The 15,937-nt window shown below is 42.9% G+C and overlaps 1 protein-coding gene across 1 annotated transcript; it reads right to left on the reverse strand.

The window, feature by feature from the left end:
* Positions 1-2,046: 2,046 nt before the first annotated feature.
* Positions 2,047-14,575, reverse strand: CKLF (chemokine like factor). Its single transcript, XM_061173440.1, has 3 exons — positions 14,498-14,575; positions 4,466-4,561; positions 2,047-2,163 (listed from the first exon to the last, which is right to left on the reverse strand). The coding sequence occupies exons 1-3, from the start codon at positions 14,573-14,575 to the stop codon at positions 2,047-2,049; spliced, it is 291 nt and encodes a 96-aa protein (XP_061029423.1).
* Between the last annotated feature and the right edge of the window lie 1,362 nt (positions 14,576-15,937).

Below are 15,937 nucleotides of genomic sequence, written 5' to 3' on the forward strand. Positions count from 1 at the left end.
TTCCTTTTTCCTGTCTGATTGTGGTGACTAGTGGGCATCCTCTTTGTTCCTCATTTTAATGGGAATACTTCTGAGGTTTAATTATATACGATGCTGACTTTTGGGTTTATTTTTATAATGTCACTGAAATATCTGTGTATTCCTATTTAACTGGTTTCTCTCTTCTTCCCTTGCTCACTTTTTTTTCACTCAGAGATGAATGTTGAATTTTGTCAAATGTGTTCTGTACCCTATTTGATAGAGTGTCCTAATTTTTTCTCCTTTTACTTATGGCAGATTAGTTTAATAGAGTCCTAATATTGAATCATCCTTATGTTTCTTCTTCATGGTGTGTTTTGAAGAAGCACTGATGAGCATTTTCTGTTAATATATTAATACTGCTGCTTTGATACAAGTGAGATTTCTATTTAGTTTTCTTTTTCTGAACTTGGTCAGGTTTTGATATCAGTGTTACACTGACTTTGTAAAAATAGCTCAGAAATGTTTCTTCTTTCTCTATTCTTTGAAAAAGTTTGAATAGTATCAGAATTGCATCCCATGAAGGTTTGAAAAGAGTTAACCTGTGAAAAAGTCTGGGCCTGACACATTTCTGAAAGATACTCTCATTCTCCCCCCTGTGCTTATATTGGTCTGTTTAGGTTTTTCTCTGTTCTGGGATCAGTTTTGGTAATTTATAGTTTCCCAGAAAATCAACTCTTTGATCCAATTATTCATATTTATTTGTTTTGCAAAGTGCTCTTGTGAATCCTTTCAGTTTCTTCGGGGTTTGCATTATTTTCCCTTTCTGGTTTCTAACTTTAAATATATGTCCTGTTTTACCCCATTTTTTCCTGTTACATTGGCCAGTGGTTTATCAACTTTATTGGTCAAGTCTATTATTCTTGTTTGCTAATGTACACATGGCTGTTATTATCTCCATTGCTTCCCTAATTCCCTTTGTGAGGGGAAACCTGAGGAATATAAAAGTGAGGGGTGGGGGGAAGCGTGCCAAATTTAGTAGCAAGGGTAGAGTGTGTGGCAGGAGCAAAGGGAGAGGAGGAAGAAAGGGGAGGCGAAACAATGTGGACCGGCAAAGGGAATTAGGGAAGTTTCCCCCAGGTGGCGCCCCTGGGAATCACTCACTCCCTGCGGCCGAAGCCGGCCTGCATCCGCCCTTGCATCCGCCCAGCGGGCCAGCAGCTCTCTCTGCTCACCAGCCTAACGATCTTCAAGATGCCTGTGGGCGAGAAGAAAAAACGCTTGAGGCTGTCCCTGAATTTGGGCGGGACTTTGGCGCGGCCCTCAGCACGCTTTTGTATGGCCTTCTTCTCCCGCTGGCTGGGGATCGCGGGTTGTGCAGTGGGCTTGAGTGTGGGTGCAGTGCGCCCCCGGGATGCTGAGGGCGCCGCGCTTGTGTCCCGCACCGAGCTTGTGGATGGCGCCGAGCGCTCGGGATGCGCCGCACGGGCGACGTTTACTGAGCGGGAGGGACGTCCCCCGGATTTCGAGTCCCCCGAACGTGCGTTGTCGTCTTCAGGATTCATGGTGGACCCCCGAGCCTGGTGGTGTCTGGCGGGCCCCTCGGCTCTGAGCCTGCACGGCGGCGGCCGGCTCTCCCCTGGGAACCAGCGTCGCGCCGCAACGGCTGCCGGCCGCCTCTCCCTCGCGCGCACTCAGCTCTCGCTGCCGGCAGACAAACCAAGCCCTTCAGCCGCCCTCGTAGCCACCGGGATGCGACGCCGCTGCCTAGCCTGGGAACTCAAGGTCCCCTCAACGCCACCACCTCTGTGCTGCTTGCCAGCCGGGGAGCGGGCTCTGAAGACCATTTCGGGCCTCCCGGCCTTTCTCCTCTGCCTCCCGGGCCCAGGAACAGGAAAACCGGATCCCATAAGATTCAGGCGCTCGAGCGCTCCCTTGGAAGTTACAGCGCTGGGCCCACAGTTCCTAAATCTCTTCTTCCAGCTCCCATATAGAGATTAAAATGAGAACTGCAGAAAACATGTGTTAGAATAAAGAGATATGTTTAATAATTAGCATCAACTAAAAAGGAATATAAATTTACAAAACTTATAGTTTGTCATGAACAGCACTTTTCTGATAAGGACCACTTGGATTTAACAGCAGCTTCCGGTAAATAAGGGCCCCGTCGGCAATACAGAACACCGAGGCCACGAGTCCAAACACCTGAAACAAAGACACAGTGTCACTGCTGTGGCCATGGTCACACAGGTTTTAGGTGGTCTGCCCACCGGTTTCCTCTCCTGCGAGGGCACCAGGATTGCTCCCTATGCTGTCACCTAATACTAAAATGGGAAGAGACTTCAGAGATCATTTTATTCTCATTCCCAAGTTTTCCCAGTACCTTCCTAGAGAAAGGGAAAGATAATTTAAGTGAGCAGAAACAATATTGAGGTGGTGTGGGCTCTGAAACAAATACTTGTATGGATCTCTTGACTTGCTCCTGGATATACTGTTCAAAGCCCTGCCGATGATACTTAGTTACCAATCAACATTTCTATACCCAATGATCAACTGTTTGACTTTCCTAGTGCAAACTGTACTGGAGAAAAGGTCAGGTTAACACCAGCTCAAGATTTAACCATGGTGATAGTAGCTGTGATAAGAGCTTTGGAGAACTGGAGTGATAAGATGACCCAAAGTGAATTCTCAAAGGCTGGGCTACATCCACTTAAGGGGTGGGATTCTAAATAGGCCTCAGGAAAACAAAACTGAGGTAAAGGGAATAAACTAGAACATGGTCTTTAGGTACTCTGATGGCTATTTGAGAACTGGTGCCGGGGCTGGAGAAAGGGGATGCCAGTGTTATTTCGCCAGCTCCATCCAACTGCCAAGAAATCTGGCCTTCTGGCTTCAGACACTGTTCCTTTTCCATCCTGAATCTCAAACGCAGCTTCCTAGGTTCTGACCATGCTAAGTACCTCCTACCGGTGCTTTCATGACTCTGGTACACAGCATGTTGCTGGTTCCTCCACCTGGAACCATCCCCGTTTCCTCCCCTTTAGTCCTGGCAAACCACGATTCCACTGCCGGAGAGAGGTAGCTGCTTCCTTTTCTCTGTGCCCCACAGCACTCTGCTAACAGCTCAGACACAGCTGTTTGCACTTTTGTCTCCTGTATTAGGCTCTAAGCAACTTGAGGATATAGGGCTCACATTTCTAGTCCAGAGCTGTCCAAACGAAATATAATGTGAGTCACCAATGTAAGCCACATAATTAACTTAAAATTTTCTAATTGCCACATTAAAAAGTAAAGAAAAAACAAGTGAAATTAATTTTAATAATATATTTTATTTAGCCTGATACATCCAAAATAATGTAATTTTAACATGTCATCAATATAATAAAATTATAAATTCTACACTCTCTTTTGGGGCCAGTAAGTCTTTGAAATCCAGTGTGTATTTTGCACTTACAGCTCATCTCAATTCAGACCAGCCACATTTCCAGTGCTCAATAGCCACCTGTGGCTTGTGGCTCTATACTTTGTCAGCACCTACTCAAGTGCACTTAAAGAATGAATCAATGAGTGAATGAGTAAATACGTGAGTGAAAGTAAACCCTACGCCTCATCCCTCTTTCTCCATAATTATCTTTAAAGACAACTAGGAGAAATTGCTATTACAGCACTATGTCATTTCTAGAGTAATTCCCATCCCTCATGAAGTTGCTTTGGGCCTAATGAAGGAGTTGAAAAGCCATGGATTCTGACATATGTGGCCAGTTCTCCTAAGTGGCCCATACTATGAAAAGACAAGGAAGTAGGAGGGAGATTTATTTAAGAAGAACTTAATAATTCACTTCTCTAAATCAGAACCTAGAAAAGCCAAATGATTTTGAACCCCCTATAAGAAATCTCAGAAGAATATCAGATGGAACTGTTAACTAAATTACTTGACTCTTCGTTTGTTTTGGCTTGCCTTCCAAATTAAACTGATTTGCTTCTCTTCAGTGTTCAAAATAATCCTTTAGTTACAAGGCTTCCTACCACCATTCCCTTACGATGACACATCTATTAAATTCCATCTGAAGCAGCATCTGGACAAGAAATAACTGAGCTCAGAACAGTCTGTCTCACCTTAACAAGTGGGATGTATCCTTTTCTTGAAAAGGGAGAGCTCTGAAATTCATCCATGGTTTGTTTTTTTCTTGACATCAGGTTTATGAGAGTTTAGTACTGTAACTGATTCCAGTAGCTTTTCTCAGTCTAGTCTAGCCCTACATATCTATGAGAAATATGGAGGAATCTCTTTATTTGGTTAACTTCAATTTTAGCGTGAAATCATATTCCTTGACATTAATCAGGGCACGTGTTCACACACAAAAGTATTAAGCCATTAGGTACTGTGTACTGGCATAGAAGCCTCAAGGATGAATACAGTCTAGCTTTCCGTTCTTGTATTTATTTTTCAAGTAAATTTGAATTCTGATCAAACCTGAAGGAAGAAACCAGAAATACCTCCACTTACCCCTCCAAGGACTATATATGTTGTGGTTTCTGGGATCAGTGCCAACACAGATATAACTATCATGAATACTGCTGTAACCACTGAGTTGATAATATCCTGAAAACACAGAATAGAAAGGTCAGCTTTACATGAAGATCACCAACAAAATGAATCAGCTCCCTAAAGATTTTGAAAGTTCCATTTTATTAAATTTATTTAGTTTAAATAGTTTTATTTAGTTTTAGGAAATCAAACTGCTGCAGTAAAATGACACATATATTGTATTTGGCCTATAATGATGCCTAATGGGTCTCTTAACCTATGATACACCAATCATTTAACTCCTTAACAGGCTTATGTCTTTTTAATTTAAATGTAGTTGGAGGGAGAACTCATCTGGTTAGGAGTGGATGCTGTATTATGCGGAACGTTTAAAGTAGAATGGTACACTGGGAAGTCAGGATGCTCAATTTTAATAATATAAGAGAAAGTGTGGAGTGCTCTACACCATAAAATAAACAACTTTATAATGTTACTCCAAATGCAATTAATAAAACTTAGGGCTGGAGAAAGTGGTAATTTTAGGGAAAAAGCTCCCACATATCTGTATGCAACAGCTGGCCAATTATGCAATTATTTTTTGATGATGTAGCTCATTCATTTAATAATTTCTTGAAATGAAGCATTTTCATTCTGAACTGTGGCTTTAAGAGGTGCAACTTACATTTTGAATGGATGTAAACTGTGGGAAAGTTAAATTGTCTTTATTCTGGAATGGTTTATGTATATTTGCAGATATCGGTAGCAAGAAGGAATTTTTAACACAGAAATATCAAACTTCAAAACTCTGGTAACTTAGAAAAGTAGTTATTACAAAGAAAATAGGAAGAGGTTCAACAGGGACAGGGCAAGATTAGATACATTTAGGCAGAAAAAAAGTCCTCGTTTGCAGGAGATATTGAGTTCTAGGTTAATGCTCCTCTGTCCTGGGTATTTTGCTCTGCTTCAAGGCAATAGACCACACCTCTGCTTCAGACAGGCAGCCCTGCCTCCTGTTAGTAATTTGGCTAAGTGTATATAAATGGCTTCAGATAAAAATGGTGTTCTAGGGAGTGCAGAGAATCACAGGGGGGAAAAAAAGGATGCACCTGCTCCAGAACATCAGTGATCCTTAATGGTGGTTTAAAGCATTGCTTTTCTATTAAAACCAAACATCAGTATGCCATGGAGTAGAATATGAATTTAATTACAAAAATGGAGATTTCATAGAAATTTTGAGCCTGTACTTACATATCACCACAAAGCCCTGGGTTGGCTCACTTTGTGTGTTTTCTGTCACTGGAGCACTTGAGGGGAACAGTCAGAGGAAGCCTGCTCTACAAACTGTGTTAGTTACTGCAACTTTGGGACAATGACACATATCACAAATCTGTGTGCAGACGACCAAGCTCTTTCCTAATCAGTGAAGACAGTGGCCATCAGATAGAAGTATTTACAGGTTACCTTTTCCCCACCTACAGATTAATTGGAATCTTCAGCCATCTTTGTGTCCTTCACTTTTGTTATAGTGAAAGAGCCACAGACAACTTCTCCAGCTGTGCTCTGGCCCCATTCCCGTCAACCACTCTGCTGGGACCTCACTGTTTATTACCCTCCTTTGTGCCTGGCCAGGTTTCCTCAACTCAGTGGTGGCCCCTCTAGTTACAGCTGTGTCCTTCCCTGCTCAGTCTAACTATCCCCACTGCTTTACTGTCACCTGTCCATTCAAGGCAAACCACTCTGGGAAAGGTCACTGGGGGACTCTATTAATATAGTCAGTGAATATAGATTTTTTTTTTCTGGGCTTTCTTCCTTTACCTGTGACATTAGTCACCACTTCTTTCTTCTTGAAATGCTCTCCTCTCTTGGCTTCTGGGACATGGGTCTCCCTTGGGTCCTCTCCTGTCCTTCTCTGGCCACTCCTCCTTTCCACGCCAGATGTTGGTATTTCCCAGTCTTGCCTTATCTTGCTCTACTCTCCCTCCGAGCCATTTTCCCAGAGCTCATTTACCATCACGAGGTGATGACTCGCAAAGCTGCAGCTCTGACTTCTCTCTCCTAAGCTTCAGACCTGAACATTTCCATCTGAATATCCCATAAGCAACTAAAACCTTCTGTTTCTCAAACTGAACTCATTACATACCACTCTCCTTGGTCCTTCCTCCTATACTTCCTGTCTCATTATCCTCTTAAGACAGTTCTTTAAATGGCAGCTATCCTTGATTTTCCTGTTACCCAGTCCTATCAGTTTTCATCAACACTTTTTCTCACCAGCTACCGTTTTAACCTTAATTTAGGCCTTTCTCATTTCCATGTCTGGATTATGATAAGAGACTTTTAAGCGGTCCCTGAGACCTACCTCTAGTTTTGTTCCTCTTCAAGCCATTATCGACACTGCCACCAGCGATCTCCTCAGATATGAGCTAATCATGTCACTCTCCTACTGAAAAACTTCCCAAAGCTTCCAGCGGCCTTTGGATTAAAACTCGGGGCATTCAAAGCCTTGCATGCTCTGACCTCCTACTGCCTCTCTGACCTCCACTCTTGCCCCTCTCTTCTTCACAGCCACTCAGAACTCCTGCAGGTCCTTGAGGGTCCAGCTGTTTCTCCCCCTAGACCCTCACACTGCTCCCTGTACTGGCAAAGCTCTCTCAGCCCCATACAGTCGGCTAACTACTTTTCATCCTCCAGCCCTCAACACAGGCGTAGTTTTCCTCAGGCAAGCCTGTTGTGACTTGGTCCCCTTCCCTTCCACACCGTCCGGGTATACATCTATCACAGCACCTGTTATACTGGATTGCTCGCCTATCTTACTTCCTGGCTACATTGAAAGTTTCTCAGGTGCAAGATTTGTGTCTTGTTTTATCAAAGAAGCTAGTATAGAATCTGGGATTAGCAGATACTTAATATTTGTTGAATAAATGATTTCATGAGATCAAGAGCAGAGAGGAATCTGGGTTTCATGATGGAGTAATAACTTAGTTGACCAATATAGCACCATTTCTAAGAGTACAGTATCAGCCAAGTGTGAGCCTCAGAGATTTGGAGACTACTTTCAGTATGCTATACATAGGCCACACTCCTTCTCAGTGTGTTCTGTTAAATTTAGGACTCCAAGTTTATTACTGGGACGTGTAAGAAGCTCCAGAGAATTACTACAGTTTGAGGAAAAATAAATGCTCAAATGTGTTAGTTTTATTAACTTTGGAAAAGCAGAGTGTGAAGAGCAACTCTACGACTTTTTGGGTACAAGATTAACAGGATGTGGACCATGTTCGTCATCTCCTTGAAGAAATCCTTGGGATAATTTAGCTTAGTCCTTTCTGCCACTAAATGGTATTACATATCCTGAGGGCCAACTGAGGAAGGCTTTGTAATCTCTTGTCCCAGACCTTACTTCAGTCAGGTCCAGCTCCAAAGTGTAGATCAAGGAGGATTTTGGAGAGGTGCCGTGACGATCCTGTCTATTTCCCAGCTTTCCACTTTGGGGACTTTCTCAGCTTGAGATTAGCCTGAAATGCTCATCATTGGTCTTCAAAAGTGGTTCCAGAAGGCACCACTTTAAGGGATGCTTATGGTTTGAGACTAGCTCTGAAGTCCTCTCTTCTTAATACGGGTTATCAGCTTGGATATCAGCACTCTGGAATCCAAGAGGATGAGACAAGTGGTGCTACCAGCCCAGCCAAAGGGTGGAAGGGCAGCAGGGGTCTCAGAAAGGAGACCTATGGAGATAGGATTCTGGGGATAAGACTTGAAAGAGTAGCAGTGAAGTCACTCAGTCACTGGTTCCTAGAACCAGCTTATGGTCCAGGCTGAAGGGCCAAGTATCCCTTAGTTAATATCTTCAACGTGCCTATTTTGAAAGTTTCCAGACCATCTGGGCATTCCACTGGACAGTTATTCCTAATGCTGTGAGTATGGCAGGTAAAGTCCATATGCTACTAAATAAGGTTCTACAAGATGAGTTAAAAATTATGTGGCATTAATGATTATAGACATTTTGAAGTAAGAAAATGTTGTGCTTTATTCAGCCTCTAAATTATTTTGATTTTCCATTTAGTGATCAGGGATGTGTAAGATGTAGATACTTGTGTATCTGTCTCCATTTCTATTCCCCAATTATGAGGTCATATCAACATGCATTTAAAAAGGAGGTAAAGATTAAGAATGCTGTGTAATTTCATTGACCATGATCTTAAATTTAAATTTCTTTTGAAGATCTACACCTACATGAATTCTCCTTAGAAAGAAAGGTCTGAAAGGTTAGCCATATCTACTGATAGAGCTCAGAGGAGAATTTATGCTCCGTGGCTGCCCTGGTTCCCTGAGAATCTCCCCAGAGCACATTAGCAGTAGGTAGAGTTCCTCCTTCCTAAGCCTGTCAGAGATTCCTTAAAGGCTTAAGAAAACTAAAGAACAGAGTTTATTAAAATGTCTCTCTATGGCAGGAAAAAGTAGTTAAATTTAACAGTGAAACTGAACACTTACAAGCAAAGGCCAAAATATACAGTCAATTAATCGATCAAGTCTGAGTATATATAAAACTATGAAAAAGAAAGTAACAGTGACTTCAAATCCAGTGACAACAATGTATGGCTCTGGGGCTTGTGCGATGATAAAAAGGGTCATAGATGTCACAGTTAGCGCCTATAGGAAAAAAAAACATGATATATTCAGTGATTATTGAATACAAGTTTAAGCTGTAAAAATGATCATTTCTAAAATAACAAATGGGTTTCTTCCATATACACACACATCTAAAAGAGGAAGACTAAAATGTATGGATGTTGACTTCTCTTTGTGTTTTAGAGAACTAGGTATCCCTCTCTGTTTTAAGTCTAATTAATTACTCCGCTTGTATACCTAATACCATCACTTCCCACATCTGTTCCCTTGATCTTTTTCCACTAAATATCTCCTTTTCCCTCTCGTACCTTCAATCTCTCCTCCTCCACTAGTTCCTTTCCTCATCATCCTCTAAACATATCTAAGTTATCGTCTCTTAAAACACACATACCTTCCTTTCACCCTGCTCCCCACAGAAATTCCCATTTTCTACTTCTCCCTGTAATGCTTCTCAAAAAAGTCTGTATACTGGCTGCTATAATTCCTTATCATCCACTCATCACTCCTTAACTCTTAACAATCTGGAATCTGCTGTCAAATTTAAACTTAGAATGTTGCCATGAAAAATACTGGGGAGGAAAGTGGAAAACAAATTGTCGGAGAAAAACAATTCTCTAAAGAATCCTGTGAGGAAGAAAAGGAAAAAAACAAAACAAAACAAAAAAACCCAACAATTCTGATGCTTCGCTTTTTAGCACACTTCCTCTTATCTAAACATAATGCAATCAGAATTAACAAAAACTTAAGTGGAAAAAAAAACCCTTGAAGATTATTAATCTAATCCAATTTCCTCATTTCCAAATGAAGATATAGAAAACAGAAATGAAAAGTGACTTAAAGGAAAAAATAAGCTGGTAGGTCCCTGGGAGTCTGTCAATGTCATGATGTTCTTAGGAGACACAGCTCTATCCAAAGTCTCTGTGTTCTTGGAGAATGGTTTTGTCAAGAGTCTTCCCTGGCTAGACTTTTATGATCAGTCTGTCAGCATCCACATTCTCTTTTTAACCTTAGATCTATATAGGCTACTTATTCATAATTCTTTCAATTACTTTACTACTGTAAAAGCAGCTTACCTTTAAACTTCTAAATTGGTCAGTTTGCTTACACAGTAAATATAACTGTGTAAGCAGTAACAGTAAATATAACTAGTTACTAAATAACTCATTCTTTATAATTAATATAATTATGATCAGCAACATGTCATCTCAAATCACTTCATTTACTCTACTGAACCAAGGTCTTGAGTTCATGGGTTTATGAAATCAAGGGTCACTTTTTCAGTCCCCATCTTCTGTAACCTTGGAATTTGGCACTGGTGATTAATCCATTTTCTTAATTCCCATGATTTCAGTCACACTGGGTTCTCCCCTAATCCATACTAACAGCTCATATCTTTCCTAACTCCTGGCCTTTGTTTTCAGTTAGCTTTTAAATATTCCACTAATACCTCAAACATTTCTTCACCACTCTATGTAGACTGCTTTTGCCAAGATCATCAATGATTGCAAAATTACTAAATTTAACAAACATTTTTCAATCCTTATCCTACTGGCCCCCCATGACTTATTTGCCATTGGCTTTTTCCTACTTTTCTACTCCTTGGCTCCCATGTCACCTTTTCTAGTTCTAATACCTCTGAAACTATTCTCTCGGTGGGCTTTCCTTTTACCCATCTCTTTAAAATGATGGCATTCCTTTAGATTCTGTCCACAACCTGGGTCTCTGTCCCAGGTCTATCCTCAACATCTCACACATAAATAGCCATTTAGAATCTTTAATGCACCGTGTGCAAAACTGTCACCTTGCCCCTTCCTCCTGTATTCACTATCTTAATTGGTGATATGACCATCTATCTTTTCACCTGCCCCTGGAAACCTAAGATCACTGCTCCAACTTACTCCTCACAACTGACCAATCAGCAGGTCCTGCTGACTTAATGCCTAAGCATTTTGGGAATCCACTTTGTCCCTAAAACTACTGCCCTTCAGTATCTTTTCCTTGAATTACCATGACAAAGATACTACAGTAAAATTTCTGAAATAAAAATGTGTGCAATTCTTCACCTATTTAAAACCCTTCAATGGCTCCCCATGGTTTCTAGAATAGAGCCTACCTTCACCACGGTATTCAAAGTCTTCCATGACTCAGCTCCTGTCTACTTATCTAGCAAAGAGTTGTTCACAATTTATCCACAGGATAATTCCAATGTTCAATTCTCAGTCCTCATCTTGAACTATCATCAGTATTTGACACAGCTGATCATTCCGTCGAGAAAGTTTTCATTCGGCTTCTAGGACACCATACTTTTAGTTTCTCCTACCTCCCCAATTGTGCTTTCTCATTCTTCTTTGCTGGTTCCTCCTCCTCTCCCCAATCTCTTAATGTTGAAGTGTTCTGGGGCTCCATCCATGGTCCTCTTCTCCACTCTATGTACACTCATCTCTTGATGATCTCATCAGTCTTGTGACTTTAAATACTTCTATTTCTGCAGTGCCAATCTCGCTCCTAAAATCCAGTCTTGTATATTCCAAATGCCTGTTCAGTATTGCCACTTGGATGTCTAATAGACATCTCTAAAGTGAAATCCAAAATTGAAATTCTGATCCTCTGCCTACATTTACTTCACCCACAGGCTTTCAGTGGATGGCAACTCCATTCTTCCAGCTGCTTAGGCCAAAAACTTTGGAGTGATTTTGGACTCCTCTCTCTCTCTCACACCGCATCTGGTTCAGCAGCAAATCTTGTTGGGGTTACTTTCAAAATATATCTGAAATGTGATCATTTCTTATAGCCTACTCCGCTAACAGCCTGGTCTGAGCCACTATCTGCTAACAGCCTGGTCTGAGCCACTATCATCTCTTGCCCAGATTACTGCAATAGCCCCAACTCATCTCCTTTTTTTCTACCCTTGCCTCTTCAGGAATCCTCCTGTCCCCACCAGCCCCCACCTCCCAATCTATTGTCAACATATTAGCTGGTGTAGTTTTTATTTATTTATTTATTTTTTGGCTGTGTTGGGTCTTCATTTCTGTGCGAGGGCTTTCTCTAGTTGCGGCAAGCAGGGGCCACTCTTCATCGCGGTGCGCGGGCCTCTCACTATCGCGGCCTCTCTTGTTGCGGAGCACAGGCTCCAGACGCGCAGGCTCAGTAGTTGTGGCTCACGGGCCTAGTTGCTCCGCGGCATGTGGGATCTTCCCAGACCAGGGCTCGAACCCGTGTCCCCTGCATTGGCAGGCAGATTCTCAACCACTGCACCACCAGGGAAGCCCCTGGTGTAGTTTTTTAAAATGTTAGATCATATACAACTTTACTCAAAACCTTCTTCATCTCCCACTGTGTCCCTATGTCAGTCCACTCCCGCTATACTGGTTTCCTTGCTTTTCCTTGAACCCTTCAGGTACATTCCTGCCATAGGGCCATTGTACTGGATTTTCCTTTGCCTAAAACACTCTTCCTTCAGATATTCATAGCTTAACTCCCTCATCTCACTCAACGCTTTGCTCAGTAGTCACCTCAACAAGGCCTAACTTGACCATTCTATTCCTGTAATCTTCCTCTCCAACCCTACCTTCCCTTACACTCTCTTACTTGGCTTTAGTTTTCTCTTGTTCCACAGCACTTACCCCCTTCTAGAATACTACACCATTTATTTATTGTGTTTATTGTTTGTCTTCCCTGCCCTCCCACCCCAATATGTAAACTCCATGCGGACAGGGATCTTTGCTTTGTCCCTGATATCTCCCAAGAGCCTGGAACAGTGCCTGGCACATGGCAGGCTTTCAATAAATATCTGTTGGCTGAAAAAAATAAGGCAAAACTCAACTTCTTATGGTTTCCTGCATAAATCATGCTGGGTTTTTTTTTTTTTTTGGCCTCCATGCCTTTGCTCAGGTGGCTGTCCCTTAAACCCTACCCAATGTCCCCCTAGGAAGTTTCCTGACACCTCCTTGGTTAGATGCCTCACTCTGTGCTCTAACTTCATCCTGTCACACATCACAGCTATCTGCTTGTGTGCCTCTCTCTGACTAAACTAAAGGACTCCATAGTCAGGGACTTTTGTCTTGGGTGTCTTTGTTGTTTCAAGTCCTAACTCAGGGCTGGGAATACATTAAATATTCAAAATTTTGTTGAGGGAATTAATATATCAAAAATGAAACCTTTCTGGAGACTATCAAACCAGAAATAGAGGAATGATAAATGTGTTTCATTCACACTATAGAATACTTTGAAGCATATGCAAATGATAAGAAAGATTTATAATTATATTTTTAAAAAATGGAATCTTTCTCACAAAATCCCATTTCTCCTCCAGTGTTCCAAAGCTTTCAGTACCTGGCATAAAACCCCAGACCCTCAGGTCACTTCTTTCCTGATTATTTACTCCCAACCCAAGGTAATTTCTCCATTTTTTGAACTCCAGAGTAGTTTTCTAAACCTCTTTCATGCATTCTGACTTGCATTACGTCATAGTTATTTCTCAGAATCACAGACTTTGGTGTGAGAAGGACCTTGCATGCAGTTTGTTGTGCCCACTCACCTGAAGCTGAAGTTGCCGTCACAACATGCTAAGTGCTCATCTGTGCCTGCTACCTCTTCTGTCTGGGAATGTACTGCCTTCCCAAGTGGCCACTTAATTTTGGCAACTTTCCCAATAAAAAAAATTCTTCCTCATAATAAGCAGGACTGTTTCCCTGTAACCTTTAACTTTCCACCTCCTCTCCTTACATGTCGCGTCTTTAAATTTTAAGAATTATTTTTTTCCTTCCCCTTTTCTCTTCTTGCATTCCTTCAACATATTCTCTTATGATAATTTCCACTTCTCTAACTAGCCGGGTTGCCTTCCTCCAAATGACGATTCATTCTCTCCCAACCTCTGCCAGAACTTGCTGCAATGCTCTTGGCATGTCTGACACCCCAGGAACCAGGAGTTCCATCGTCCTTGCTCTGGACTATATCAGCCTTGAGCTCACTCACATAAAAACTACTGAGTTCTAGCAGGTAAACACAGCATCCACTGAAACCCCTCAGTGCTTTTGTTTTTGTTTTTGTTTTTAATCTTGTTGGCATCTGAGTGGTACAACTGCAGCTGCCTCCCCTGGTAACCTGGGTACCTGGTTTGTGGGTCCAAGTGTGGGCCATTCATGTAGGTGTGCGGATTTTGCTTTATGAGTGGGTCTGTAAAGCCCCTGATGGGGGAGGACAGCACCCTATTTCTCCCCTTCTACTCCCAGGGTGCAGAGCGAAATGCCTTGCCTCTAGGAAGGCCTTGACAGAGGTTCAACAAGGTTGAAAGAGAGGACAGGGCATCGGCTTCGTACTTTGCAGCCCTACCTCCCTGCGGGGGAGCGCGCTGGGACACCGTCCCTCACCCCGAGGCCCCGCCCTCACCAGCCGCAGCATCTTCACGTGGCCTTTCACGCTGAAGCAGAAGGGGCGGTGCTTCGGTTTCAGCTTCACCGTCAGCATCTCGCCTGCAGACCCAGCATCAGCACTTCTCCGTCAGTTCCCCTCCTCAGCGGATCGCTCTGCCAGGCCTCGCGCCGCAGCTGCAACGGCCACTGCGGCTTCGAGCCGCCCTTGAAGGCGTCCCGCCTTCGCGGCGCGCATGCGCAGGTCACCTCGGGCCGCACTTGGGTGCACGCGGCAGCCACCCCGACCCTGTCCACCGCCACCTACTGGTGGCCCCCGCTATGCGGAAAGCCAGGGTTCGCGCGCAGCGTTTCCTCAGACCTAGAGGGGAGCCAAGCAGGCCAGCTTCTCCCCACCCCCTAGTTGTCTGTCCAGTGGGAACGTTGGTTGTGCCTTTGTTAAAAGATAAGTTGAGGCATATTAAAAATTTTAAGATTTTATTTGAACAAAAATAGATGCAAATCGGGTGGCATCTGAACTTGAATCCGGCCTCTGTACCCTGCCACCGAATTAATCTCGGAGACAGAGTTTTGGGTGAAGTAGAAAAGTTTTATTGCTTTGCCAGGCAAAGGGGGCCACAGCGCGCTAATGCCCTCAAAACTGTGTGTCCCAACTTGGAGAGGTTAGTCAGAAGGTTTACAGTAGTTTACAGTAATTGTTCAAAGAGGGCGTGATCAGCTCCTGGACATTCTTCTGATTGGTTGGTGCTGAGGTAAGTGGGAGTCAGCATCATTAACCTTCTGGTTCCAAGGTGTCTGGGGTCTGCGTGCTTGTGGGCAGCATACCGTCCTTAACCATTGACTTCTCCCATCTGATAGGGGTTTCAGTATCTGCAAAACAGCTGAAAGATATTGTTGTGTATATCGCTTGATGGGGAGCCAGGACCTTGCCCCAAGTCTGCACTATTGTTTCTCTCGACTGTTTGTTTCTCCTTTGTCTTGCATCCCCTTCCTTCCCTAATTAGCAGCTGCTTGAATATGCCAGATGGAATTTAGGGAAGGTCATAGAGGCTGAATGAAGCCTATTTCCTGTAATCAAAGAGATGGGGCACATAGAAAGGCTTTTGTGCCCAGCAGCCCCACAGGATCCTGCTCAGTATCACACCCAATCTAACATAGAAAGGAGCTCTGAAGAGCTGTACAAAATGAAAGACTTTTATAGGCAGAAGGGAGCGAGAACAAGGAAGTTGGTTATTGCAAGGTTACTTTTCTTTAGGGGATGGCAGGGGGTCTATCAGGCAGGTCACCTAACTAGTGCTGATCAGACGAAGCCTGATTGACTGGAGAGCCAAAACTATAATTAAGTCTTGGTTTGGTGAGTGGGGTTTAGCATAAGCGACTCCATTTGGGGCCTGTTGTCTTTTTTTTTTTTTTTTTTTTTTTTAATAACTTCCTGAGGGATCTAATATATTTACAGTCC

This window comes from Eubalaena glacialis, chromosome 18 (assembly GCF_028564815.1).
Source record: "Eubalaena glacialis isolate mEubGla1 chromosome 18, mEubGla1.1.hap2.+ XY, whole genome shotgun sequence".
Lineage (NCBI taxonomy): Eukaryota > Metazoa > Chordata > Mammalia > Artiodactyla > Balaenidae > Eubalaena > Eubalaena glacialis.

Bases quoted from the DNA above. Each gene is read 5' to 3' on its own strand.
- CKLF (XM_061173440.1), bottom strand. From the start codon at position 14,575: ATGCTGACGGTGAAGCTGAAACCGAAGCACCGCCCCTTCTGCTTCAGC. The intron at 4,562-14,497 runs GTGAGGGCGGGG...CTGTGTTTTCAG, and splicing joins ACGTGAAGATGCTGCGGCTG to GATATTATCAACTCAGTGGT. The intron at 2,164-4,465 runs GTAAGTGGAGGT...TCTTTGTTTCAG, and splicing joins CATATATAGTCCTTGGAGGG to GTGTTTGGACTCGTGGCCTC.